A 27,889-nucleotide genomic window follows, 5' to 3' on the forward strand; every position below is an offset into this window, starting at 1 on the left:
GCGGCCATGATATGAGAGTCAATCCAGGTAGGAGGCGCTAGACTGGCGCAATTATTACTTCGAAAACTTTGTTTTATTCGTGCAATCGCCAAGCAGCCAACAGAGACAAATATTGCTACAGTATATAGTACTAATTTTAATTTTAATTAGCTTAAGTATCCGTATCCGTCATTTTATGTCAGTTGTGTTCAATATGGATGCACCACTTCCTGTGTGTGCCACCGATGTAAAGGTGCAATTTCCAAATAAATTTATTATTATTAGAGGGCGTAACTTGTTTACATCGTTCGCGTGACTAAAAAATAATCATTTTCGACAATGTTTTCAAATTGTTTGCTTTATTGCATCTTTATCCCTAGTAGTACTACACCATCGTCTCAGGGCCGAATCGTCCTGGGCCGAAAAGTCCCGGGCCGAATCGTCCCAGGAATCGGGCCGAATCGTCTCAGGGCCGAATCGTCCCGCTAACACACACGTACGCGAACGCTTGTCATTGAAAAAATGTTAAAAAATAATGAGTAAATTAGAGTAGGCTATTCCGAATATTTTCAAAAATTGTATACATACCTACATACCCGTATGCATATATTTGCGCAAACTACTTCATTTAGTTTTTGACGGGAATCGGATCCGGATCACATTTTATTTCCTGGCGGAGGTCACAACTCTTTTATTGCCCTCGTTGTCATTTTTAACAATGTAACAACAATTTTAAGGTAATGGTAGTTCTAAAACAAATAAACATAAAACCATTGACCATAAATAATTGCATATTATTAAATAATAAACCTTACATAAGCACATTTTATTGCAACATTATACTTTTATACATTTACTTGTTTACTGTCTCTATAATTCTATTTTTTGCTGTCTCACATAAGCAAATATATCTACTGTATATCTAAAACTTTCTAAAACTGCCTAGAACAAAAAATCATAAAACATAGTTTTCTATAGTACGATTTGATTTCCTTTATTTCGATGCATCGTTAGTTCTAAGTAAACTTAACACAAGAATTTTCTTACATAACATTAAGATTGTTGGCGTAATCTTGTCAAATCTGGCAATGCCATGGGTGAAAAAAGCTTCTCTTCCAAGTTTGCCAGTGGATTATTTTTTTGTTTCAGAAAGATAAAAAATAATTTGTTAATAATATTATTATTTATACTATACTGGCTAAATCATAAAACATGTGTATTTTCTACTTTTACATGTACAATTAACTGGGAATAGCACTGCTTCTAGATATATTAGCCGTATTACACTAATCGGAAAGCATGTAAGCCTGCGAAGTGTGACAACTTTCCAGACTGAAAACAGAGCAAGCATCTTCTGAACATTTCTGGCGTGTTTTTGTAAATACGCCCTCTATCCAACTTCATGGAAATTAATTTATCATCTACATAAATTAATAAGGCGGTATTGGAAATTTGCGTGTTTTACGGATGTCCTTAGCTAATTTTTATCCATGGTTTCTATAAGGCCTAATCTAAAAACTATAAGCCTAATAATTCAGTCTGTAACAAATTACATTTTATATGTTTGTATGATAGGACTACTGTAACCTTCCACGTGACTTACTGTTTCTCAAAATTCCCATTTCAAAAAAAGAAGTCACAACGAATAACATATTTTTTAAATAACACAAATAATGAAGAGTTTCGGCAGCATCCTAGTATTACCTAACCAATACTATTTGGATTCAACGTATTTGTAACCATTAATATATTAAGTAGGCTACATTAATCAGAGCGCAGACCCTGTTTAGCACCGTTAATATATTACATCATGAGTTTAATTGCTCAGAGTACTCGTACGATACAAAATTCAACCCAACGGCAAAATAAGGATGATGCAGAATGATCAATTCAAGACCACATAATTACAATTAATGGGCTTTGCAACACCATTGCGTCATTATTAATTAAAGCCAGTACCAAGATAATATTTGCTCTATAATGTCAAATAGGACATAATATCACGTATAATTGAAAGTCGCGATTAAATAAGTTAATGGTTAACCTGTAGTATGGTGATAATAATGTAATCAGATTCCTGTTGTTGTAATTGTGCTACATTTAGTCATTGCGGCTATAACACCTAATTATCTGGTAATAAATCATCAATATAATTTGGGATCAAATCAAATCAACATGGTTAACCAATGTATAATCTACTTGTGGAATGTTAATATATTATTATTATAATTTGAAATTTTGTTTAAATGATTTCTTTATTTATGATCTATTGTTATAGCACTTGGACACTAAAGGTCCAAACCGACCAACACATCCCTTTCTTCTATTGAATTTCTTTTTGCTCTTCATCGGTTTTGCTCGCTTTCGTAGTTGTCCTGAAAGAACAAATAGTAACAGTAAACATGGTCATCATTATAATCACAATACTGGTAATAAGCCCAAATCATTTGGTTTGTTCGAATAAAGATCCTTCCCATTCGATTAACTTCATATTTTATTTATGTCATAGTTATTTTACTGTAATGTTTGTTTAACTAGAGCAATACTAGCCATATTGTAAATCCGTCTAATGTAATAGCTCATGCATTTTCTTAAAACACAATATGATCAATAATTAATCTCTTTAATAATATTATCAATAAGAATAATATTTCGAGACATAAGAGACAATTACAACACGAACACGAAACAAGTAGGTCCAGAAAAGTCAGACGGTTGATTGATTGTATACTCAGAGCATGAGTACCTATCAGCCGGCTAGGTTATATTACTGAACACCATATTATTGGTGTTTGCAATTACCTCATTTGTTCATATTGATATTAGATTTAGATGCAGACAAACTTTTATTTTGTAGAGAATGATAAATTTGCTTTGTTTCAATTATAAAATAGGAAAATTATAATATACAGTTATTTAAAATAGTTAATAATCAATAAATTAAAATATCAAAAGCCTTATAGTATATAAATCTGTGTCAAAAATGTAAGTGAATGTCTATCGTTTCGTTTAGTTAGTAATACTGGATGTTTCAGTCGAACATGCAGGAATCGTGCCAGTTCGTACAAAGATGATCAAAATGTGTGTTTATTTTTATCTATATATAAATTATGGTTAATTCTGACATAGGCGAGCACAATGCAAAAACTTCGGTACAAATATCCGCCTTGGATACCTACCTTATCTATCCGAGATGTACCGCGAAACGTAGATTTGATAACATTAGTGTGCACGCCGACGCTATTGTTCCATATTTATATCTTAGGAAGATATTATAAAGAGTTTTTTAACAACATTTATGATTTCAACATTGGATTTTCCTCTCAATTTCAATTCTTCCCGGTCAAAGTAATTTCCGGGTTTAAGATAAGTTCACCTTAGTTTCAAATATTTTCTCTCTTTTATACACAAGGGAGCAGTTAAAATAATAGATTTGACCCTAAAGGTGACTTGAAACAGGCACTTTCCATCAATCAAATCAATACAGTGTCCCTTTGGAAGACGAAAAAAAAAATTGGCCATTAATCATAGCCATTTCAGTTTTTTTAATTTTAAAACATACCGCACTGTGTGAAGGTACAGTAGTTAAATAATAGGAATTATACTGCAAATTAATAGAGATCAAATTAAATATACGCCATAAAGAATCAGAATATATTGTGGGGAATAGTATTATAAAATTACATAGGGAGATTTGATAAGACATTTTTCGAGTGAAATCCCGATAGCTGAGTTTTATTGAGTAAGCTTGCAGGAATAACTGTAGGCTATCTTCCTGTGTCCCGTTAGGAACGAGATGTTTGCCCATGTTGCAAGCCGTAATGTCTTCTTTCTTGGGCCCACTCTGTCATGGCAGTTAGTTTCAAAAGATGATTAAATTAAATAATGTATTAATAATTATTAGGATGGTATTCATTTGAATAAACGCCTCTCCAATAAAACATCACTTTGAATAATAACACCCCCCCCCCCCCAACCCATCTAATAAACGTCCATCCACATATTTATAATAACACAATTATACTACTGTATTTGTAGTAGAATTCACCGCACTGTTATCTGCAATTTACCAAGCATTTGTTATTCTTTTTTACCACTTTTCATATCTATGAGAGGATTTCATTTGATTATAAATGTTACCATATTATTAGAACTAAAAAATTTAACATATATCCCTCGAATAAGCACCTCCCTCAAATGACCTCCGCCTCGCCAAAGGGTTCTACCAAACAATAAAAACTATACTTTAAAATGTTATTAATCATCTAAAACACTGTGAAACAAAGTAGTTTAGTTTTACGAATGTCAAGCATTTTCAATAATGGTAACCGACAGAAAATGTATAAGGAGAACATTATCATTCCGAGAACCATCGTCTACACTTCCTAGAGGGGGAGCGAGCGAAGCGAGCTCACCCTCTAGTATATGTAATTATGATAAAGTAAAAAATAATTTTTGTTGGCGTACTAATCTATAAGCTAGAATGGAATAAGACTAGGCCTAGTTTTAAAACATTCAATTCTCAGTTTTTGAATTGCGGGAACCAATGACAAAACCGTCGACAATATTTTTTACAGCAAATTTCTCCTCAAATAATGGCAGAAATCATAAATTAGGACACAATATAAAGCGTTTGAAGCCCTGACGATATTAGACATTTAAGGGTAGTTTTGGTCGCCAATAAAAATGAAAGTTGATTGGACCTTCAGGTTTGTTTTATTTTATCTAGAAATATTTTTTCATATACTATTGATAAATAATCCATCAGACAGGGCGATTATTAATATCATGCTGCGTCTGTCAGTACTATATGCAGATCTGTTACGTAATAACTAAGTAGAGAGATGGGCCATTAAAAGGTGATGATTTGTAATGGTACAATTACCATGCATATGAACATCTCACAATTTTGTGCAATACTGTACACGATCAAAATGTGATATATAGGTATGTTTAAGTTACTGTACGAGATTATTCAATTATTCAGAGTCGACACACATTTATGACAGTTTTTATGCTGCATGTCATTTTTATTGCAGTACGGTATCCATAATAGTAACTATCAAACTAATTATTTTTATTATTAGTTAAAGTTATATTTATAAATGCAACTTATATTGTGGTGAAAATAAACTCGATATATAACCATAATAAACGTTTGATTAAAGTAAAGTAACAAAAGTAAAATGGTGCCTATTTTCTGAGCAACCAATTTAATTAAATACTACATACAATGTATACAACTTCCCTAAAATAATGGTATTGAAACTTTGGGAAATAATGTATTAGAATGTTCAGATATTAATCACTATTAACAATTGTAAGTAACTGTTGCCAACACAAATTACACATGACACATAACTACGTGGAAAAAAAACCCCAAGAGACTATTCATGTCAAAGTAAGCGCTAAATAAAGTTAATTTTAATAACAAGCCAATATATTTATAAATACATAGCAGGCCACTCCATTCCCTCGTAATTAATCATTTAAGATGGCACAAGGCTACTTATGTTTATAATTATAATTATTAACAAAAATCAATGTAAATGGTCGATAAATAGCCTACATTTATACTGAACTTTGTGAGTGAGTGCATTGGTTCAGCAATGCGGAAAACATCAGTCTGGATATTGTTTTTGTCTGATTCCATAGAATGTATAGATAGAATAGATACTTATCCCAAAATCAAATCAAAAGGATGCTAAACCTGATTTAAACTACAATGACGCTCCCAATTAAAATTATTTCACGCTTATTATCTATTTGACGGAACAGAAGACGGTGTATGAGAAAATTAAACCCCGTCTTCCGTCTCCTGAAACCAAAGTTTAGCTTTATCCGGATAATCCATTAATCTGAATAGAATAAAATACGCACTGTAGAATAAATATGTTAAATACGCTTTTTGGAATTTAATATGCATATGTATAGATGTTGTTATTATAATAATAATGATGTTCAATCTAATATAGCGCAAAGGGGCTCCTGATAGCGCTTATCAATCAACAGAAAATGTTATAAAAGAATGTGGCGATTTAAACAATGACATTTGATTCGTTTCTTTGAGTACACATTTTACTTTCCAATACAGGTTAATATTACGTAAACATATTGATTGACTGTTGCTAACAGAAAAAGCAACGGAAGTTATTTATGTCACACTACTCAATACTCGACCCACGCCAAAATCTATTTGTTGTAAATAATAACGCTGGATTTAACATAACGTTAATTATTATATAACTACTTGAGAAAATTACAGCACCGATATCATAAAGTTGATCAAGAGATCTTAGACGCCGTCGGACCAAAAGAATGATGGAATTTTACACCCTAACTCTGTTTGCATAGCAGCATATAAAAGTTTCAATGAACGTGAGGAGTAGGCCTACCGAGAAGATTCCGATAGACCCAATAGTAACTCTCTCTCTATATTAGAAACCCGTCATTCAATATATTCTATAACAATACCCACTACTCTGAATCATTATGATGACGTGAGTAATGATAACACGATCTAGTTTTATTGTCAAAATCTCAGTTTGTTTGTTCGTTTAATTTTGATATTATTTTACCGACTACTATCGTGTAAAACCTCGAACCTCTTTTTTAACACCCTTGTTTTGGCTTCTTTTAGCGATCGGCTTCTTTTCGAGGTGTTGACTATAAAAAATGAATCTAAAGAAATGATATTGAGTACATACTAAACAAGAAATATTTCTTACAAAAAACGCCGCTCGACATAAAATTAATCATTGTTCTTTCTTCAGATATATTAATAATTTATATAATCATTGTTCTTTCTTCAGATTTTATTATAATTTATGAAAATACGTTTTTGTTACCATTAAAACGTGCAAAATAAACTTTTGTTGGTTAATCGCAAAAATACAAAAAATCTAACATATTTATTTAATTATAAATCACATCATGCCCATTTTGGTGGGTGTTAGTAATCTAGTTGTATTTCATTGAATAATTGATATTTCTGCTAATTTTAAACAGAATTTGAAAGAAGACCCGTGTACCTTTCCAACAATGTATTATTTGCCAACAAATATTAATCTACTAATTAAAAAATGGCATTTAAAAATGATCAATTTTGAACTTTAATGTGCTGTGTGTGTGACCTCAACCTGTAGGCATGCAACTGAATACCCTCTAGAGAAAACGTGACTTCACGGTGGTACAAGTGAGACAATTCTTCCGCAGACTGTTGATTCGCGTCAACCAATCAAAGGGCGAGAATCCAAAATCGTTCACTTGACTTCTGTAAAGTTAATGGTTATAATTATGATGAAATGGGATCTAAATTATAATTTAGTGGCAAAAGAAACATTTAGTATGAAATTAGGGTGTTGCCCGGTCAACTCGGGCAACACCCCTGCGTCCGCCCCTGTGTTCGATACACTACCGTACTAAGATAACACAAGTACAGAACAATTTTACATTTTTAAAATAGGCCTACAATACAATGAGATTTATCAGTGATTAAAATTGATTTTAAGATGTAAAAAGATGAGGCGATTTAGTTAATTAATTTATATTATAGTTTTATTACAATAAAACTTGATGTTTTTCTAGATCATGTTATTAACATTACATTTGGCACTCTTCGTCATGGGATACATTTTATGATGGGTTCTTAATAAGGAGAGAGTAAATATGTATACTATATCATGGTAATGAACATAATACGAAATCCCGTTCGGGTCACTAGTTTATTAGATTTTATAGAATTTGTTATTAGGAGATTGAGTGTTATAGGCAATGATATGAGTTAGGTTACCGTACGTAGGCCTACCGAATTGATACGTTTGAAAATATGTGTTCTGTCAATGGTAGGCCTACAGTGTACGCTCCAAACCAATTGTTACCCTGTGTCAGCACTGCTGCACTGTGTAATGAGTAATAGTGTCCTTATTTTGATGACGTCACAAATATCACATTTTAAATTTTAAATTTAAAAAAACAGATAAAGAAACACAATGTCGGCTTAAATTTAACAACTGCAATTTGTTGAAAACGTCACCTGAAGTGGTAGAGTAATTGTTTAAACATTTGACATACACCCATCTTGTTTATTTTTGTAAATAAAACACATTAATAGGGTCTAATGTAATAATTGATTAGTACTAAGGCTTATATAGTTTCTTATGAATAATGCAATTTAACATTCCACTACAACATCTTTATTGGTGGGTGGTCTATGTTATGATGGATATTTACTTTAGGATATTTGTATTATTTAATGTTAATATTTTGTTAACTTGATTATTATTAAAAAAAATTACCTTGAAATTAATAATGCCTCTGGTTCTACTAAGTTAGATAGGATATACTGCTGAACTTTAACTAAATCTATTAAGACACCTATTGCTGACAACATCACGTTCTTTTATGAATTTCCCGCAACTACTGGCCATTTCACTTAAAATGTAAGTCAATTGTTTAATTTGACAGCTTGACTATCTATCCCAAGAGAGACATTATTATGAAAATTCATTTAAAAAACGCATAAGTTTATTATTAATTTATTCATATATGAGGGTTTAAATGTTATTGTCAGTCCCAATTGTAACATTGAGGCTTGCCGATTTATTGAAATGACACTTTAATCCTAATCACGCGTTTACTCCGAGTAAACAATTTTTGTAATTCTGTACTCCTTCTGAATGATATCGTTCTAATGCGCAGACTATGTATATAAACATTATGTCTAGTGTTTAGTATTAATCAATTATATAACAAATTCATAGTACGTGGTTCATGCCTAAAGAATGTTTACCTATTTCTGTTATTTTTATAAGTAAAGGCATGGTAGGCCTACAGTATACCAGTCAGAATTTAGTAACTCTCAGAATATTGTATAAGTTGGATAAGTTTAACCCGTTGAAGACGTTGCCGTGGCCCCATATGAGTAATTTACTGTCCCATGACGAGAGGCCCGTATATGTAGCCTACGGGTTGATATTTTGGGGTCACTGAATTGCACTTTTTGAGCATTTGACCTTTGACCTAGGTCAAACAAAAAAATTAAGTTTTTCGGAAAGCCAATATTAAACTTAATATTATAATATGCGCTAGTCTTTTGATTATCAGTAATAGTGAAACAAATAATACATAAAATAATGGCATCAGAAGAAATGAGAATCGGTATGTTTAATATTTTGGAACACATGAAAAACATGTTTTGGTTTTGTAGTAGGCTACTTTTTAATATCCATGCCATTAGTAGACTAGACTGTTATTATTGTACTAATGTAAAATGTGTTATATAGTATTTTAGTGGTAAACAGATTGAGTGTTATGCGAAATGCAATAATATGAATTTGAATTTTAGATTTTTTTTTTTTCATTTTAGAATTTTATTAGGTTGTACAGGTAGTTGAAACAGTAATATTACGTACTGAATTAGAAACGTTTGAAAATTCGGCGGCATGTAAGTGAAATCACACCCGAAATGGGGCAAAATAGATAAAGAAACATATTCTCGGCCTCAATTTAACATTGAATGATTAATGATAGGAAATCCTCCCTCGCTGCAATTTTTAGCTCCGGGTGAGTCGTCAAACAAAATTTACAGAGAATTTTTATAAATTATTCGATACTCTGTAGTTATTGTTTGATTGCTGTGCGTAGGTCTCTCCGATATCCGGGAAAATTGCGTCGTGTGAACAACAAACCTATGTTTGCGCCATTTTGTGAATTCACATCGGCATTCAATAAAAAATAATTTCATAACTGCTTGTCAGATATCAATTGAATTCACTGTATATAAACTTCAGCTCATTCAGGACATTATTTGCACATTAAATATAATAATAATATATAAAATAATGTTATCATCAAACAAGCAATGACATTTTATAAGAACAAAAAACAACAAACATTTTTACTTGTTTTCTTCACATGTTGAAATTAAAAGTATACACTTTCACAATATGTTACTTTTTAAAATGTTTTGAAAAATTCACCATTGTAAACATTATGATTTAATACGGTTTGTAATAATCTCTCTATATCAAGGGGTTCAGGACATACCGAATGCACGAGGAATCTTTCTTCGGATTTTGTTCGTGCAGCGCAACGTTAGTTCAACCGACTTTGCGCTGATTACTAGCTGCATTAAGGGAGTATGTTTCCATACGGGTTTGATCCAAAAAATTGTTTAACAGCATAAGGCGCTATATAGTCCAGGATATTATCTACCGTATCAATTATTATGCTACTAATTTTTTTCGTGTATTTCTCCTCCAAAACCACTGAACTGTACGTGCCCACATTTGGCACACTGATGTTTATTGATGTACCGCACACGATAGACTATGTCACTTTCCTGAATTTTAAGGATAGACACAAAAAAAAGGCAAAAAATAGCAGTAATTTGACGTCTCAGCGACAATATTATGTCACTGTATAAACTACGCAACCTCCTCTATTGTGTACCGCCATGGCTGGATCTACAAATACCATGCCGGGCCACCAAAAAACAATCTTTAGTCAACCGTATCGAATGATCGGTTTTTTTTTTAATTACACCTATTCTTTGAACAGAATGATTTTCGGTTTGGTTCAGTGAGTAAAACGCCATGGCCATTGATATCAATGATTAGTACGTTCGAGTTCGAATCCGTGACACGTGCAATAATTGAGTATCACCGCTTAAAGCTAAAAATCAAAACCAGACCAAAGTGTAATGACAAAACTAGCAAAAAAATATACGAAACCTCTTACAAAAACACATTTTAATGAACAATAAAAAACCATGAAAAAAATTTTTTAAATGAACAATAAAAAAAAACCACACACAAATAAAACGAATCCAAATGGGTGTCGTGTTTCCGCTAAATATCAAATCAACGAAAAATACACTAAAATGTAAAAGTTTGTGTGCGAGCACATCATATCATTTCGACTACTTTTTGTGTTGATTACACTGGTTAAACTTTACACTGGTTACACTTTACACTGGTTACACTTTACACTGGTTACACTTTACACTGGTTACACTTTACACTGGTTACACTTTATACTGGTTACACTTTATATTGGTTACACTTTATACTGGTTACACTTTATACTGGTTACACTTTATACTGGTTACACTTTATACTGGTTACACTTTATACTGGTTACACTTTATACTGGTTACACTTTATACTGGTTACACTTTATACTGGTTACACTTTATACTGGTTATACTTTATACTGGTTACACTTTATACTGGTTACACTTTATACTGGTTACACTTTATACTGGTTACACTTTATACTGGTTACACTTTATACTGGTTACACTTTACACTTTGTACTGGTTACACTTTATACTGGTTACACTTTATACTGGTTACACTTTATACTGGTTACACTTTATACTGGTTACACTTTATACTGGTTACACTTTATACTGGTTACACTTTATACTGGTTACACTTTATACTGGTTACACTTTATACTGGTTACACTTTATACTGGTTACACTTTATTTTCAAAAGTAGCAAGTAGGTAACAAATCAGTGAAACAAAAATTAGATGTAAATAAAAAAACTTAACAATTCGTGTTTCCGCAGCAATGTGTTTTTGATTCGATTTTTGTCCACTTTTTTATTTTATCTGTAATGTATCAACTAATTAAATACACCACGAAAAACACCCAAAATAATATAGTTTGACATTTTATACTTTCGTTCTTATTATTATAATTTCGTAAAGTCTGAACAGTAAAAAGTAAAGTCTAAAGTTCCATATCCACTATTGCATTAATTTGTTTATATTTTAAAGTAAAGTAATAGTGTATAAAAAATCAATGGCCGTAAATACAGTAGGCCTAGTTTATTTAATTCGTGATACAATTTGTTTTTATTTTAATAATTTGTCAAAGTACTTTTATCAGATTGCGCTTTTATTATACTTGCCCTGCAAAGTATATAACCACATTATTAAGGCAGAAAAAGACTGTGCGGAGCACGGATTACTGCTATTGTTATTATCACAGGTACTGTGATCGAATATCCCATCATATCAAACAAAATTAATCAAAAGGATTTATTAATTTATTTAGTACACTGGATTAATAGTATATTTTTTAATGAGCATGGAAAAGCAAAAATGAAAGTGCATTACGTTGCGGGCGGATAACCAAACTCGTCCTAGTGAAAGCGCTTAAAAATTGCCATGAGTGCACAGCATTTTTCAAGCGCAATGCGCACTATTTTTTATATCCGTATTATTTGTTCAATTTTATTTCTTAGTGTAGGCCTATAGAATATACGCATGATTTATAAAGAAATATAGAGAAAAAAACTTATGTTTATGATATTATACGCAGATGGATCTTTGATCGGATTGTGATACCGGCTATTGTATTTACGTTAGCAAGATCCTAGACTTGCCCCAAGTCTGTATTATCTTTTTTTTAAATTTATTTGTTTTTATTTCGACCGCGATTTTTGTATGTAAATAATCAAGTAGTATACGTATGAAACGCCATATGTGCCAAAATATTTATCTTTTTACTAATATTAAGACAAAACTCCGTCTGGAACCCAGACTAGCAAGATCCTATCTTTCATATATTATAAATAATTAAATATTCTGACAAAATCAATCAATCAATAGATCAATTATCTTTATCTAAATCAATGCATATAACCTATAATTCGTCATAGTAACGAATTAAATCTAGTTCAAATTTGATTGCTTGTTTTCCTTTATGCAAGAAATGGAAGTACAATATTATACAACAATTTATTGAACTAAAATACATGCCACCATTCCACTCCACTTTGTTTACCATACTAATAATAAATTAACAAGACATATTTAATTAACCAGTGCCATTAAATAATTTTATTCACAAAAAAAGTATTTTACATAAAGTATAACATGTAATATCTTATATTGTTTGAAGGTTTGCATAGGGAAATCAAATGTTGGTATAAAGTGTGAGGTACACCACGTATGTTAGATCTGAAAAGAACTGTTGAGTTTCTCGACGTATCGATCAATAAGCGTTGATCGTCCTCAGGAGTGAGAATGACCTCGTTCTTTTCAGAACTAATATACGTGGTGTACCGCAAACTTTATATCAACATTTGTAATATCTTGTTTTATATATCAATATTTGAGTTTAAATTATCGCGATAATAAAAACGGTTTTGATGTTTTTAACTTTTAAAGACATCTGCTACAAACATCAATTTACAAGTATCATAGTAGGGATGTTTTGCTGCACAAGATGAATCGTCAGTTTTGTTGCCATCAATACTGTATATTACATTAGAAATCATAATATCTTACTACGACCATCCAAATTACCTCCTCCTACCTACATTATTATTCCATAGTCCTTTCTTTGATATACATTGAGGGAAACCCAGTATTTTAGCTGAAACGTTAAGAGTCCTCTATTTGTTTTGGCCACACGGTCGATCGAAAAGTGGGTGAATTACAAAAGAAAACAAAAATATCAATCCGGGTGCAATGCACACATTTTTAATCATTTAAAGACGAAAAAAGTTACCTAAATAGAACCATAACAATTTTTTTTTCATTAAATGTAGTTTGTGACCTTAAATTAGATCTACTAAACGTAGGGAATATGACTTTAAACTTTCAGAAAAGATAGATTAATATAACCTATACCCAACCCCTAAGTTTTCGTGCTGATGAGAAAATTTCCGGATTTCCTTACGAAACCATTTCATGTTTATTTTATGCCTAATAAAATAATAAAAAGAACACCATGTTTCTCGTTTGTTTTTATCGTTTATACTGCATACCATAATATTATACAAAAAACTTTCATGCGCGAGAAAAAAGTTCCCGATATTACACTCCACTCAGAGGTGTAAATATACCACGCTAACGCTTGCACACACGGACCAGGGCGGCGGAAATTAACTTCAATGGAAAATGGTGTATTTTGGAGAGTGATGACGTCAGCATTCACACGAGTAGCGAGCTTGACAACGTGACTCTGGTAGTTTTAGGAGTGCGTGTGTTTTGAAAATGGGTATTTTCCGAAGATTGTAAAACTCTTGAATTCATAATAGTAATTGAGCTCTTTCACTGTGTAGGCCTATTTACACACAACTATTAATGCTAACCCTAACCCTAGCTCTAGTAGGGCCTAGCTAGGCCTACTCTTCTTAATTAAAAGATTAATCCACGTCTAGCGACGGTCAATCGCGATTAGGTTGCATCTTTTTTTCTTTTTTTTTGAGAAATAAGCGGGGTGGCTAGCCACCCTATTCACCCCCACCTAGATTCGCCACTGCGTGGTCTAATCTGCAAGCGGTCTTTAAATTATTTAAAGCCTACTCGAGTCTTAAAACAGTCTCAAACATCTATCTTTTTGTTTCTTATACGTATTCGTGAAAGAAAACCAGTTTTAAGTGTTAAATCAAATAATAACGGTGATTTAATTCTTACATTATAGGCATAGAATAGATTTTCTCGCGTATAATTGTACATATTGTTATGATTGTGAATAATTGAGCAAGCGTGGCCAACATTACCTTATTTGGTATTCTACGCGTAAAGTACACCTTCAACACTGTAAAAATACTGTTTAGATCTTATCTATATCTTGTACCCACTTTTCCTACACATTTAGCTTTTAAACACGCAGTTACATGCATATAGCGTGTTTAAAACATAAACGTGTTTATAGCTATGTTGTTTTCCTCCACTCGTTTAGCAGTCAACATGTCACTATTATATTCAGTCAACATGTTAAGGTACGTGTTTAGCGTTGTGTGCATATGATTTTACTGTGGCGGAAAAGAGCTCCACACATGAGCTCCACAAATGGCAAATTAATCACGTTTAAAACCTAAACGTGTCTTTATATTGTTTCAAATGTTTATCAATCAAAACGTCAGTGATTTGTTGTGTTAAGTTGGATACAGACTACATGTTTAGAATGTATTTAGAACCTGAACATGTTTATATCTAAACATGTTAAAGGTTAAATATGTGGAAAAAATGGGTACAAATTAGATGTTTAAGATCTAAACACTATTTTTACAGTGAAGTTGTTACTGTACGCGGTCTTAGCTAAGACTGTTGCATTGCAATTGGTCTATATGGCTTTAATCAGTTACGACTGTTTTATAGCAACATAAGACAGGTTTAGGCAAATAAGAAAAGAAACATAAATTCCTAACGAAAGATATTTATAAAGATAAAATAATAACGCAGAATATTAAATATATTTTGAATAAAAATTGTAAAGATGAGTGAATCTAGTCACTGAATTTAAAAATGAATGTTTTGGCCTACGGGACGGTAGTGATCCCAATAATATCATGCTCGTTCTTATCCAATTTTCACTCTTGTGTAAGGTACTCTGATCTTAAATCAATAGCCTCGACGTTTATCACCACTTTATATTCATTTTTTTTTAAATCAAAGAAAACATAGAAGTTTTATAGTACCGGTATATTCAATTATTAGATTTTTTTCTCAAAATGTTAAGGATTTATAATCTTAATTATTAGAATTATGGCCTTTGATGCAAATTGAATTTCTTAACAAATGGACCGAATATTAAAAGCAACATCGATGAATAATCTAATAATAGAATGCTTTATGATTTTATATTTTCAGGTACACGTGTGGTGATAGTCGGAGCCTTTTAATATGATATTTCATACAATGGAATTAATAGAATTGAGCTGTTGTTACACCAGTCGGCGCTTTGACATTTATAATAACTTTAATGATATTGAGTAGGCCTAGTTTTACAATTGACATTTCAATAATATTTTGTGATTTATCTTCGCTATAATAGCAATTATATCATGGTATGCTACATCCATTTTATTCCTTTTCATTTTATATTACTTGTGTTCAATGTTCAATTATTTGGCTTGATGAGCAAAGAGCTGTATATAGTATATACATACAAATACAACACGATTGTACAACTTAAAATGCCACCCCCCCCCACTCCTCAAAAAAAAAAAACACAAATAAAAACAAACAAATACAATTAATATTAAGACATTACCGTACCTGTTCGCCTTGATGTTGCTGTTAATTCACGTTGAACGTAACCTCTTTGTTCATTTATCAAATACTGTTCTTCTCTATTGTTTTGGTCTGGCCGACTTCTTAGAAAATCTAAAACCTTTTTTGGAATAAAAAAAAGTTGTTAATAGATATATCTGTGTTATTATTTGGACACAATTAAAAAATAGCACAATATAGGCCTACTCGTTTTCTTTTTACAGCAGACTGATAATCAAAAGTGTCATTATCTATAGTTTACCATTTTCATGGACAAATTTTCTAAATCTATATATGCCATTAAAATGAAAAAGACGAGTATTTAAAATGCATAATGTATACGTACACATATTAATTACTATTACTGTTTTAAACTCAAATCACCTTTACCCAATTAATAGTCATTATGTAGGTCTAACATAGATACGGTAAATCGAGATCCATAATAATATCTAATAATCCAACATTGGAATAGCATATTATATTCCAATTAAGCTTTTCATATTAAATTACGAAGAAAATCTAGATACCTCCTCTATCTTATTTTATAAAATAACCAAAAAGATATGATAAAGTAAAACAGCCTGAAACAAGGCCATAGAGATGGCTGCAGTCGCGTGCTTAGTGTTTACCGACCGACCGACCAACCTACCAACTGACCGAAATTACTGAACATGTTTAAAAATGTTGAAATGTTTAAAAACAGTTATATTTTTTAAATTTACACGTGCGTAGCCTGTCACTTTTGACGTGCTCGTATATAACGTAATTTCGAGTTGAAAAGTAAGTCAAGAAAACAGAAATCGGGCAAAAACAGTGCGCAATAACATTTAACGTGCAGTGCGCGCGCAAAAATCTGCGCACTCATGGCAATTTTGTAAATGCTTAAAATTGCCTGAAACGTACTCTTATTTCATCAAAAATAAATTGTGAAAATTTTAAGCGCGCGTACGCATGCGTTACATGCGCTAAGCACGTAATTGTATTGCCATATGATGATTTATGCCCTGAAATTTATGAGTACCAAATTTTATTTAATTGTGATTCATGGTTGTGAAGATATGATTACAAACGTGATTTCGTTAAATCGTGCGTAGACCGCGTAATTTTTTATTGCGCACCGTGAAAACATAACCACATCGATTCCTGGCCATAAGGAATATACTGTGAAAAATTGACTTAGCTAGATTAAACTGATATCAAGATAAGGTCAGAAAGCGGTAAAACGCATAGTGATACCGGACCGACAGACAGACCGACAGACCGACAGACCGACAGACCAACCGACCGACATAGTGAACTATAGAGTCGCTGCCGGCCACGCGACTAAAAAAGTAGCAGAGCTTTCGGGCAACACTAGCACTTTATCAGTGTATATATTTTATATTATTTTTCGCAGGAGGCGTTATTATTTATAAGGTGCATTTGCTGCTTCAAAATAAAATGAAATACGTCATAATTAGCCACAACGCGATTTGAAAATGTAAAAGTAGAATTGATATTGAGACATTGAAAACCGCTGTTTATGTTGCAGCTAAAACCGGCACCATTGTAATAGGCTAAACGGCCTCGCTGCTAATTACGTTCATTTTCAGCGGAATTTAAGTAATTATTTGACATTGATTCAGTTTCTAGCAACGCGTTATTCTCCTCTTAGATAAACAGGTCCATACTGTTGAACTTATCTGTAATAAAGACTAACTTTCAAAATAACACTGTACCATTGAGTGATACAAATAATCAATATATACATTTAGGGCGAAATTCAGTAAATCGCGCGTTACATCTATAATTTTCACTTGATGGTATAATTATAAAGTTGGTTCATATACTTTCGGTACTGATTTTAACCACTTGATGTAAACCTGTTTACTAATCAAATTGACATAGAATTTAGGTTCAACGATTTTCCCCGCCCGCACACAATACTACGAGGATGCTTCTACAATACAGTAATTGTTTTATTGGGTGAAAACCGGTCAAACAGCTTGTGTACAGCATCATAATGTTGAAGACAGACCGAATTTCTTAATACATTCGGTAAATCGCGCGTTACTTCTAGAATTTTTACTCGATGGTATATAAAGTTGGTTTAGGCATTCGGTACTGATTTTAACCACCTAACGTAACCATCTTTACTAATTAAGTTGAATTGATAATTGTTATTGACGATTAAAACGAATTTAGGTTCAACGATTTGCTCTAAATAGGGATGTTTTCCAATCGTGGTATACACTCTCTAATGGAAGTCAATGCTGAAAAATACCCGCACACAATAATACGCGTTTACCTATCTTCTTCTACAATACAGTAATTGTTTTTATTGGCTGAAAACCGGTCAAACAGCTTGAGTACAGCATCATAATGTTGAAGACAGACCGAATTTCTTAATATATACATTCGGTAAATCGCGCGTTACCTATCTCCTTCTACGATAACTGTTTTTGATAACTGAAAACCGGTTAAACCAACTTTATTTTTAAAATATACTATTTTGATTGAATTATTATTTATATAAACGTATTCGTTGTCGATGAATGGAACATTCCAATCTCTCAGTCTCTCACCATAATTATTTGGTATTACACAAGTAGGTAAATTTATGGGCCCTTTGAGGATAAACTTAAAACCTATATTTTAAAAGTATTGCAAAGGTATAAAATACCATTTTTTGTCCCTATTTGAATCGCAAATGAGTGTGGGTATTGATACATAAAAACATTATTACTGACAGTTGCTTATCAACGTTTATTAATTTTAATTATAACTATTAATATATAACTATATATTTTTTAATTATTAAAATAATTAAAAAAATATAAAAACGTCGTAGTTAAATTGCCGTAGCATGAACCGTTCCTTTCTGCTGCAAATACTAGCACAGGTAGAATCAATCATCAGTAAATAATGTTACTCTTTTTTCCAATTGATATTGTGAAAGACAATAATTATTTTGACCAAATAACAGGATATAGGGATGAAGTGTTGTAATAACACACTTCTCTGATTTGATACAAAATCACGTGTCTATAAACTTGAAACCGTTGTAACTTGGTGACACTCAATGATCTACATTTCAATTATAATGATTATTAAAATTACTGTCTTGTTAGTTTGTATTGTCTTGTAAGCTTACTGTTACGATACCAGCTATTTTTCTGTAACAAATATTCTTATTGTAACGCTAGCATTATTTTACTTTAACAATAGGCCTTTGACAATATTTTGACTGTAACAATACTACAATGTTCTTACTGTAACAACACTGGCAACAATCTTACGGCAATATTTTTCTGTACCAATATTTGCATGATTTACTATTATTGTCGTTCGTATTATTATGAAACTACCGAAAATAAAAACCTTCATTAGTAAACTAATAATAATTTTATTTAGAAGGACAATTGGAGTTTAAATATGATGCAGGTGTTCTCTCTTTGGTTATACGTATTCTCTCCGTAAAATACCTTTTTTATAATGAATACACTTTTCTTTATCAAAAACTTATCCGTCGACTCGAAATCGTATCAAAAAATCGTTCTACAATCTACTGTTAGGCCTACTTAATAAATATGTTGTAAGATAATTACTCATGAAGAGATCTGGATCATAAAATAATGTGTATACTTTCTAAATCTGGATCTCTTTTTATACTGTAACATAAGGAATAATATATATGCCTTTATATGTTTGAACCTTTTTTTCTTCTGCAGACAAACAAAGATTTTCCGATTTTTTAATTAGACCAATAAAGATGGAATTTAATTGAAAATTATCCTTCATTATCCACTTAAAATATGTAAGTAAAATAAAATCTAATATTAGAACAAAGATATTATGCTCAATGAGTCATGCTCCATAAGGCATTTAAAAAGTGTGTGGAAATAATAATGATGATCTGTCGGAGTTTTTTCCGTCAATTATTTTACACGTTATTGAAAGTTGTGGTATATTTTGATTAAAGTACATAGGAAAGGAGTGTATACAAATGGGTACATGGAATATTATTGGTCTACAATATCATAATAATATAGAAAAGTTTACATAATATACCGTACCGTACATGATCAATGCAGGTGCGATAACGGAAAGAAAACTGTTAGTGAACATTTCAAATAACATTATTAAGCCGAAAATAAGATGTCGTCTAAACCTTTACATCATTAGAATATTACTAGGCGTATGACTTTGTTATGGTAATCAAAATATATGAGAGCTCATCAAATCAATCACATGGTTTCTTTGCGTTGATTTAGTGTCCGGATATGCGCTATTTCAATAATATATTGCTATGTGGATTAAATAGCATCAATTCTTTACCGTTTAGTGTATGTTAGTTAGCAAAGTGAAAAACATGTTTGAATAAATTCTACATCAGCCAACAATAAAAGAAGGTAATTGCAGGTTATGACATTTGTTTCGCTCACCCTAAAATTTTAAATATTCTGGCGGAATTGTCTCTAAATGTTTTCTTTTTCAAAATCTATTTACATTATTGGAGTTGGATAGCTGAGTGGTTAGGACACTTGACTGTCATACAGATAGACCCGGGTTCAATTCCCGACAACTACCAGTCCACTTAGCTGTAAATGAGTACCTAGTTGAAAATACTAGGGAGAAAAAGGCGGCGTGGAAAGGAACTGGCCGCGATTTTTTTTTTCGTACATAAGTTGGGGACCCCCTCATGAAACGTCACAAAATAAACATGAATAATTCATCAGTTAAATGTTCTTGTTCCGTGTGCACCCAAGCGTATAGCAACAAGAAGTGATTACACAAGTGCGGTACGATTCTAGGCCTATCTCCGCGCTGTTGTTGTTGTTTCATAGTAGAATAGCGGCGTTTTGTGTGGATTGTCGAAATAATCAGCCTTTAGTTTATGATAGTGTTTTTAATATAATTTACTAAAGAATTACGTGTTAAAATTATAGTTTCTATTAATACTATTAGGCCTAGGCCTAATTATTAGTCTCTAGACATATGTCTATTCTAGTAGAGCTGTGTGTGTACTGTGTGTTATAGGTATGACACAATCCGAGTAATAAGTCAACAAAATTAAACAATAAACATTACACAAAAATACATTTTTTATTCTCGTGGGTCTAATCTTCCCATCTCATGTGTTCATATACGCGCATTTTTAAAGTTCCTTTGAGTACATGCATTGTTTGATAATAAAATAGCAGAATAAAAAAAAAATACAGTACACAAATTATACACATTCTTTATTCTTGTGGGTCTAAGCTTTCTTTGGGCTATGTCCAATGAATTACTACTTAGTTTAATGTCTTGCCTAGCTGTCGATTAGCCTCGACTCGACACATTTTGTGTGAAGAAGAGTGCGCGAAGGCAATCGCGTGAATTGACTTACCTAGGCCTACTGTAGAAAGTATCGTATCGCAGTTGTGTAATCGCTTCCTTTGTTGCTATACGCTTGGGTGCACACGGAACAACAAATTTAACTGATGAATTATTCATGTTTATTTTGTGACGTTTCATGAGGGGGTCCCCAACTTATGTACGAAAAAAAAAATCGCGAACTGGCCACCCTACCACATAATTCCGAGGCTTAGTACAATGAGCTCCTAACAGCTTATTCCCCTAGGTTAAGAGAACACGGGACTCACCTTTACTTTTATTTAAATATTGGAAACCCTTTCCTATGAAAACAAGTTCCTATCTACTGATTTTGTTTTTGTAGGTTCATCCCGCTTTTATTTCTTTAAAACAACATTGATGACTTTAAAATCACACAATAATAGGCCTATAGACTAGATTTAAAAATTTAGGCTTTCTTGTTATTTTCTTAAAATTATAAAAAGTATAATGTTAACACCAAAAAAAACATAAATAAAAAAGCAAATGCTGTGGGTATCACTGGCTGGATCTCAATGGAGAAAAAACGATAGTAACGATTAGTAAAACAGCCGGAAAGAAGTTGCAGAGCTTTCGGATAACATTAACCCTTTCCCAGTGCAAAAAAGTCCCAAAACATAATAGTAGGGGCGCAGCCAGTGGGGGGGGGGGGGGGGGGGTCACGGGGGTCCTGACCCCCCCCCCCCTTTTTTTTAAAAAAATAAATAAAAACATGAGACAACAATACAGATCAAATCATCCTGGAGATACTGTGGAAGATTACTACCGAGCAGTATTACCAAATCAACTTCTTGATTACAAACCGAGTTAAAACCCCGTTTTTCTGCCGATAAAAGGCCATGCTTTAAAATATTTGGCGTAGCACCCGAGTCTATAGTGAAGTGTAATGTTGAAGAAGTCTTCAAGGAACTTGAATTTGGTACGATGATCTGCCAAGACACGAACATCTTCATTCCGAGCTTCAGTGATGGAAGCGACTGTGTAAAATTAGCGGATCCAGATGTGTTCCCGAATGTGCGTGCACTTCTTCTAATCGCGTAGGCCTATGCACGTAACGTCTGCTGAAGCTGAGCGGAGTTTTTCGACTTTATGGAGAACGAAAACCTGTTTGGGAAATCACATGTCTTATGAGCAGCTTTCGGGATTGTGCCTCATGAACATACACTTTAACATGAACATTAATACAGAGAATGTCATTCGCGAATTCTGTCTCCAAGCCAAGAAGAATATATGTTCCAAACTTATGTTTAAAGATGCATCACGCGATGTTAAGAGCGCCGTTATAGTAACTAACGTAAAATGTATGATAATAATTTAGAAGTTAGTTATTACAATTATGTATAAGCTATCACCTATACTATACATTCGAACAAAATAGGTATATTTTTAAACAAAATATTGTATGTACTGGGTATGATAAGCGTCTCACATACACACGGAGCCAAGATAGCTTCTTGGACTTGCACAGTGTATGAACTCTAACCTTACGGTTCTCATTTAATAATATCACTCCCTCCATGCTATCATTCTAATTTCTTTTTTCAAACTTTTGCATCTCTACGTTCATTTCATGCAACTTTTGTATTGGTGAAAAGGGAGGAATTCAAATAATTTCTCCTCTGAGTTTACAGCCTCTCTACACAAATCAACAAACAAGCAAGAAAAAAAGTGTTTGTCTGTGGCAGCCTGGAATATAAAAATGTTCTGTAATGAAAATGAGAGTTGTTTTTTGTTTTCTTTGTTTCAGTTTATTAGTGTTAACATTGTCATATTTGTGTGTGCGTAAACCGATTCAAATGATCTAGATTGCCCTAGACCGCCAAAGCTTCCAGGGGGCTTCGCCCCCTGGACCCCAACCGGTGGCCCCCAGCCCATGGTTGCTCGCTTCGCTCGCAAAATACTCACATATTGGTTGACCCCCCCCTTTAATTCTTTGCTGGCTGCGCCCCTGAATACCTGTATAATTATGTAACTAATACATTCAAATGTGTATTATAACGTTTGATATACAGTGACACAATGATGAGTTAAGGCTAGATACAACAAAATCGTAGGCCTACCGGCTTAAAAATTTCTATTTCATTTTCGTTTTATTTGTATATTCAATTAATCCAATACAGTGGGTTTTGAATACCCCATAGGCCTATACCAAAATACCTTGATAAAAAACAATGACAATTTTAAACCAGTTAATAAAAATAAAGATAGTAACATGCTTAGGCCTACCAAATTTAGAGTGCCTTTGTGTTTAGAAAGCCGCTTAATAGTGAAGTTTCGCAGTTTTTAAGGTCCCCACTCGCTATGTTACGCTAGGCCAAGGAATCCAAGCAACATGTACCTGCGCTTCGTTCAAATTTACCGCAGTCATATTTTCGACGGCGCCCTCAATATTACGTTGCCATGCAAAAACAGATTTTTACTGGCTTACGAAAAACAATACATTTGCGTGACGTACCCGTTCTCGTTATCCTATTCGTATTGTTGCGAAACCTTCCGAATATCGGCACCTAAATCAACGGTTTCCAGTTTATTCGTTTAATGAATTTAATGAACATCTTAGATAAATTCAAAAGCGTCTTGCTTACATAAAATATTAAAAGATAATGTTTTGAATAATAATTTTTATAATAATATTCTATTCCGTTTTTTTTATCTTATAACTGCGACCGGACACATGTCCAGATAATGATGATTTGTGGACAGGTGGCAAGACGTGCTAAGCAGCTGAAAAATCAAATACCACAGCATCAAACTATTGGTGGTTTATCTGTATAAAAGCAATTGTCTTGTAAGGATATTATTCCATCATACAGATTTTTAACTCAACTTAAAATACTGATTATTTTTAGACGATGAAAACGGCACATCGTCAACCAAAAGTATAACTTCGTTTAAGGAGACTTTAATTACGGGATTTTCCTTCCCAGAATAATGTTGATCAAAGCTGTTCTTACCAACGTGAACAGTGTGTTATTTATGCATTATGTTTAAACCACCATTAAACAAAAAGGTTTCATCTAAAATCTACTATGAACATTTCTAAACAGTCTTCGGCCATAAACAAAATGGAAGTAAAATTTTATGTGGTAGTGATTAGATGGACACATCACATCAGATTGATGGTTAGTGCGTGAGCTCATGACTAACAAATATATATATATAGTTCATTAAAAGCTCAGGAAACTGTTGTGATGAATTCATCTTAATTTACAGTATAATTTTTATTGAGATATACCTAATGCCAATATTTAAAGACTTCATCAATAGTAATATCAAGATGAATATTTATGAATAGCTACTTCGTCAGTGACACCGAAGAGAGGAATAATATCTGATGCACGCGCAATTCAGACTTAACAATGTAGAAAATCCAGATTGTTTTACATAACTATTGCAAGTAAATTTCGTTACATAATTGTAGAACAAATGTATTTTAAAGATGTATTGTCCACCTGGAAAAATATTGAATTTTTATCAATAATTGTTATTAATAATTGTTATCCACTTTAACCAAAATTTAGATCGAAAAAAAAAATTACCTGTAAAAACTGTAATTTAAAGCAAACAAGGCCATTATGGAGTCAACATGCAGTCGCGTGCTCAAATTTGAGTTAGTGTTTACCGACCGACCGACCAACCGACCGACATAGCGAGCTTTAGTCAAAAGTTGGCTGCCAGTTATAGATTTTTTGTTGAATTTAACCATTTATTTTGTCATTCTATAAGTGGAACATTATTTTTTTTCTGCGGAAGTGATTAATTAATTAATTTAAACTACAAAATAACCTATTCGAAGTCTGATTTTTTAATCTTCATGTTTTTGGAGACAATACATCTTTAATGAGTAATTATGTATTAACTTGGATCAAACTATAGTGTATAAAGTGATATTTTATTTATGCAATACTTTCTTTCAAATGTGCCGAAATTGAAAGGCCGGTTAACTTGACTAATTTTAAACCATTCAGACGTTCTTGTAAATTGACTAGCGGTAATTTGGATTAATAAAATAATGATCATAAATCGAGCAAACTGGAACAATTAATAAATTTTAAACTTTTAAATATAATATTTCAAAGGGCAGCCAAGTTCAATTGTAAAGGCCTCCTTTATAAAATACAGATACTATTGCAGTCTTCATTTTGTCTTTTATATTTTAGAAAAATTACACGCCATATTTAAATAGAATATTGCTACTAGCCATAATATAGACATATAATAACGTGGTATAATCGAAAATAATATATTTTTAATTCGGGTTCACTGTTTTTTAAAATACAATAAGTCTTTCGCAGACAAACCACTTACGTTCTTTAAGTAAACGTACGTGTTTTGTACGACAGTGCATTGTATTCATTTACTATATTTAAAGTGTCTTGGTAATTGAAGTTAAGTTGATTGAATCAATAGGTCTGTATAACACCAGCAAAAACAGCCCATCTATTGCTGACGTAACGCGTCTCATACATTCGCCCAAGATAAGTACTAAATGAATTTCTATTTAACGCCTTTGTGTAGTGTTAAAATTAATTACTTAACACTTGCGTCTAAAAATAACCATATAGATGTTAAACCATAACGTAAAAAGGACAATTTTGGAAATATTGATGAAATGGAACTGAACTATAGGCCTAATTATTTATCGCTATAAAAACAAACTACAATTGTAATTGTGTAACTCGAGATTGCGCATGCGTTTAGATAGTTGCCTACTGATACGTGAATTACGTGCAAATTGTTTTTTTTTCCATTGATTAGTATTATTTATAGGCCTATCATCATATTAAGGGCTTATTAAGTATAAGTACACATATCGAAACTCACGAAATCCACGAATGGAAAACCCGGACCTGTTTCTCATCGTATAATAATGTTTTGATTAGAATGACACCAGCTGCTCCCCTGTCAGATCGCGTGGGTTTTAACAGCTATACCCCTTACTGGCGTAATTACAGTATCATGTAACTTGATAATACCGCTGTTTAACTATTCAAACATGCTTAAAAACTTGGAAAGCTTAAGTGTCAGTGTTAGTCATTTAAGCCTTAAATCGATATGTACATAAAACACATGTGTACTCGATATGCGATATTAATTTGCCAACAACAGTTATAATATTTGAGTATTACAACTACGGTATGCGATATTAAACTATCAGTAACTTTTAATCATTAGCGAATAAATTCATATTAAGATATTGTGATAAACACAGTACATTGCTGTCACTCTTGTAGACATACAATGATAACATTAATTTGTTATTTACATTATTAGAAAATAGAATGTTAGCATTTTCAACAACAATGATAGTCACAAATAAGTTATTTAATTACCAACGTCAACCATATACTTACTACGGACAATTTATGTCCAAGTCACACATTGCTTTAACATTATGTAAAATGCATCATTGTAGAAAAAGACAAAAAAAGAATTCACATGCACTAAATTGCATACAAACAATATCGAAATTACAACCTTACTATTACAAATATCTCCTGGCTAAATATTTCATAGGCTACTTTAAATTTGGTAAAATTTATCCTAACTAGCACCCGAATCCCAGTGCTGTATCTCCACATACTATCTATTTCCGAAGTATCATAGGAATAGTTGGTAATACAGCATCACATGTGGTGCCTGTATCATGTAAGGTTAAGTTAAGGGTTAGGTTACTCTAGATACATGTGAAACACATGTAATGTTGTATTACCAAATATTCCTATGATACTTCGGAAATAGATACAGTACCGAGAATCGGCTGTACCAAGTAATTATAGTAGTACTTTTCTGGACTGGTCTTGTCAGGAAAACAAACATTTATATTTAGGTTAAAAAGGTTGCCTACCTGTTTTGTTAATAAGCTAACGTGTCTATTCCAATCTGAACTCGCATCAACAAAATAATCCGCCGTCTCTGAAGAAGGGTCTTGTAGGACAAACGCTTGGTGCGTGTTGAAAAAGAAAATTAAAATAAAAGAAAGAACTAAGAATTGTCTATTCATTTTGTTATTAGTTATATAAATGGCCGAGTTAACAGATACACTGCGCTTAAAATTGTCCAGTTGATGTTATATAACTGCTACAAAAGATTCAAAAGAAAATATCTCAGTAGTTAGAGATACAGCGTCATAATTATCATGTATACACTAATAGAACTATATATTCCCATTACTTTTGGATCTACAATGCAATCGAATATGTATGTATAGTGACGGGCTGGTCGATAAGTGATGAAAACCCACCCGGCAAAAGTATAGGTGGGTTGGACGATCGGTTAGAGCACTCGGCGGCAGTGAGACACGATATTATTGATTGCGACTGCGTGTGTTGACGAATAAGATGAAATGTGACCAAATGAAAATCCTCTTGTAAACAACACTTGGTAGTATGTTGGACATCAAGCTTTACTAAACTGTTGAACGAATCAATTATCTACATAATGTTACCATGACAATTTCCAAACGCATGCGTTGAAAAGACGATGTTTATATTACGGTGTAGTAGGTCTATGT

At 32.5% G+C, this 27,889-nt stretch overlaps 1 protein-coding gene across 1 annotated transcript; it reads right to left on the reverse strand.

The window, feature by feature from the left end:
* Nucleotides 1-27,828, reverse strand: LOC140040752 (uncharacterized). The gene is made up of 3 exons (XM_072086915.1): nucleotides 27,224-27,828; nucleotides 16,006-16,120; nucleotides 1-2,354 (listed from the first exon to the last, which is right to left on the reverse strand). Exons 1-3 carry the CDS (start codon nucleotides 27,377-27,379, stop codon nucleotides 2,239-2,241), a joined length of 387 nt encoding a protein of 128 aa, XP_071943016.1. The 5' UTR covers nucleotides 27,380-27,828; the 3' UTR covers nucleotides 1-2,238.
* Between the last annotated feature and the right edge of the window lie 61 nt (nucleotides 27,829-27,889).

This window comes from Antedon mediterranea, chromosome 2 (assembly GCF_964355755.1).
Source record: "Antedon mediterranea chromosome 2, ecAntMedi1.1, whole genome shotgun sequence".
NCBI classification, from domain to species: Eukaryota; Metazoa; Echinodermata; class Crinoidea; order Comatulida; family Antedonidae; genus Antedon; species Antedon mediterranea.

Coding starts and splice junctions, on each gene's coding strand:
- LOC140040752 (XM_072086915.1), bottom strand. CDS start 27,379: ATGAATAGACAATTCTTAGTTCTTTCTTTTATTTTAATTTTCTTTTTC. Junction 16,121..27,223: donor TTAGCTTATTAACAAAACAG/GTAGGCAACCTT, acceptor ATTCCAAAAAAG/GTTTTAGATTTTCTAAGAAG. Junction 2,355..16,005: donor AGCAACATCAAGGCGAACAG/GTACGGTAATGT, acceptor TTGTTCTTTCAG/GACAACTACGAAAGCGAGCA.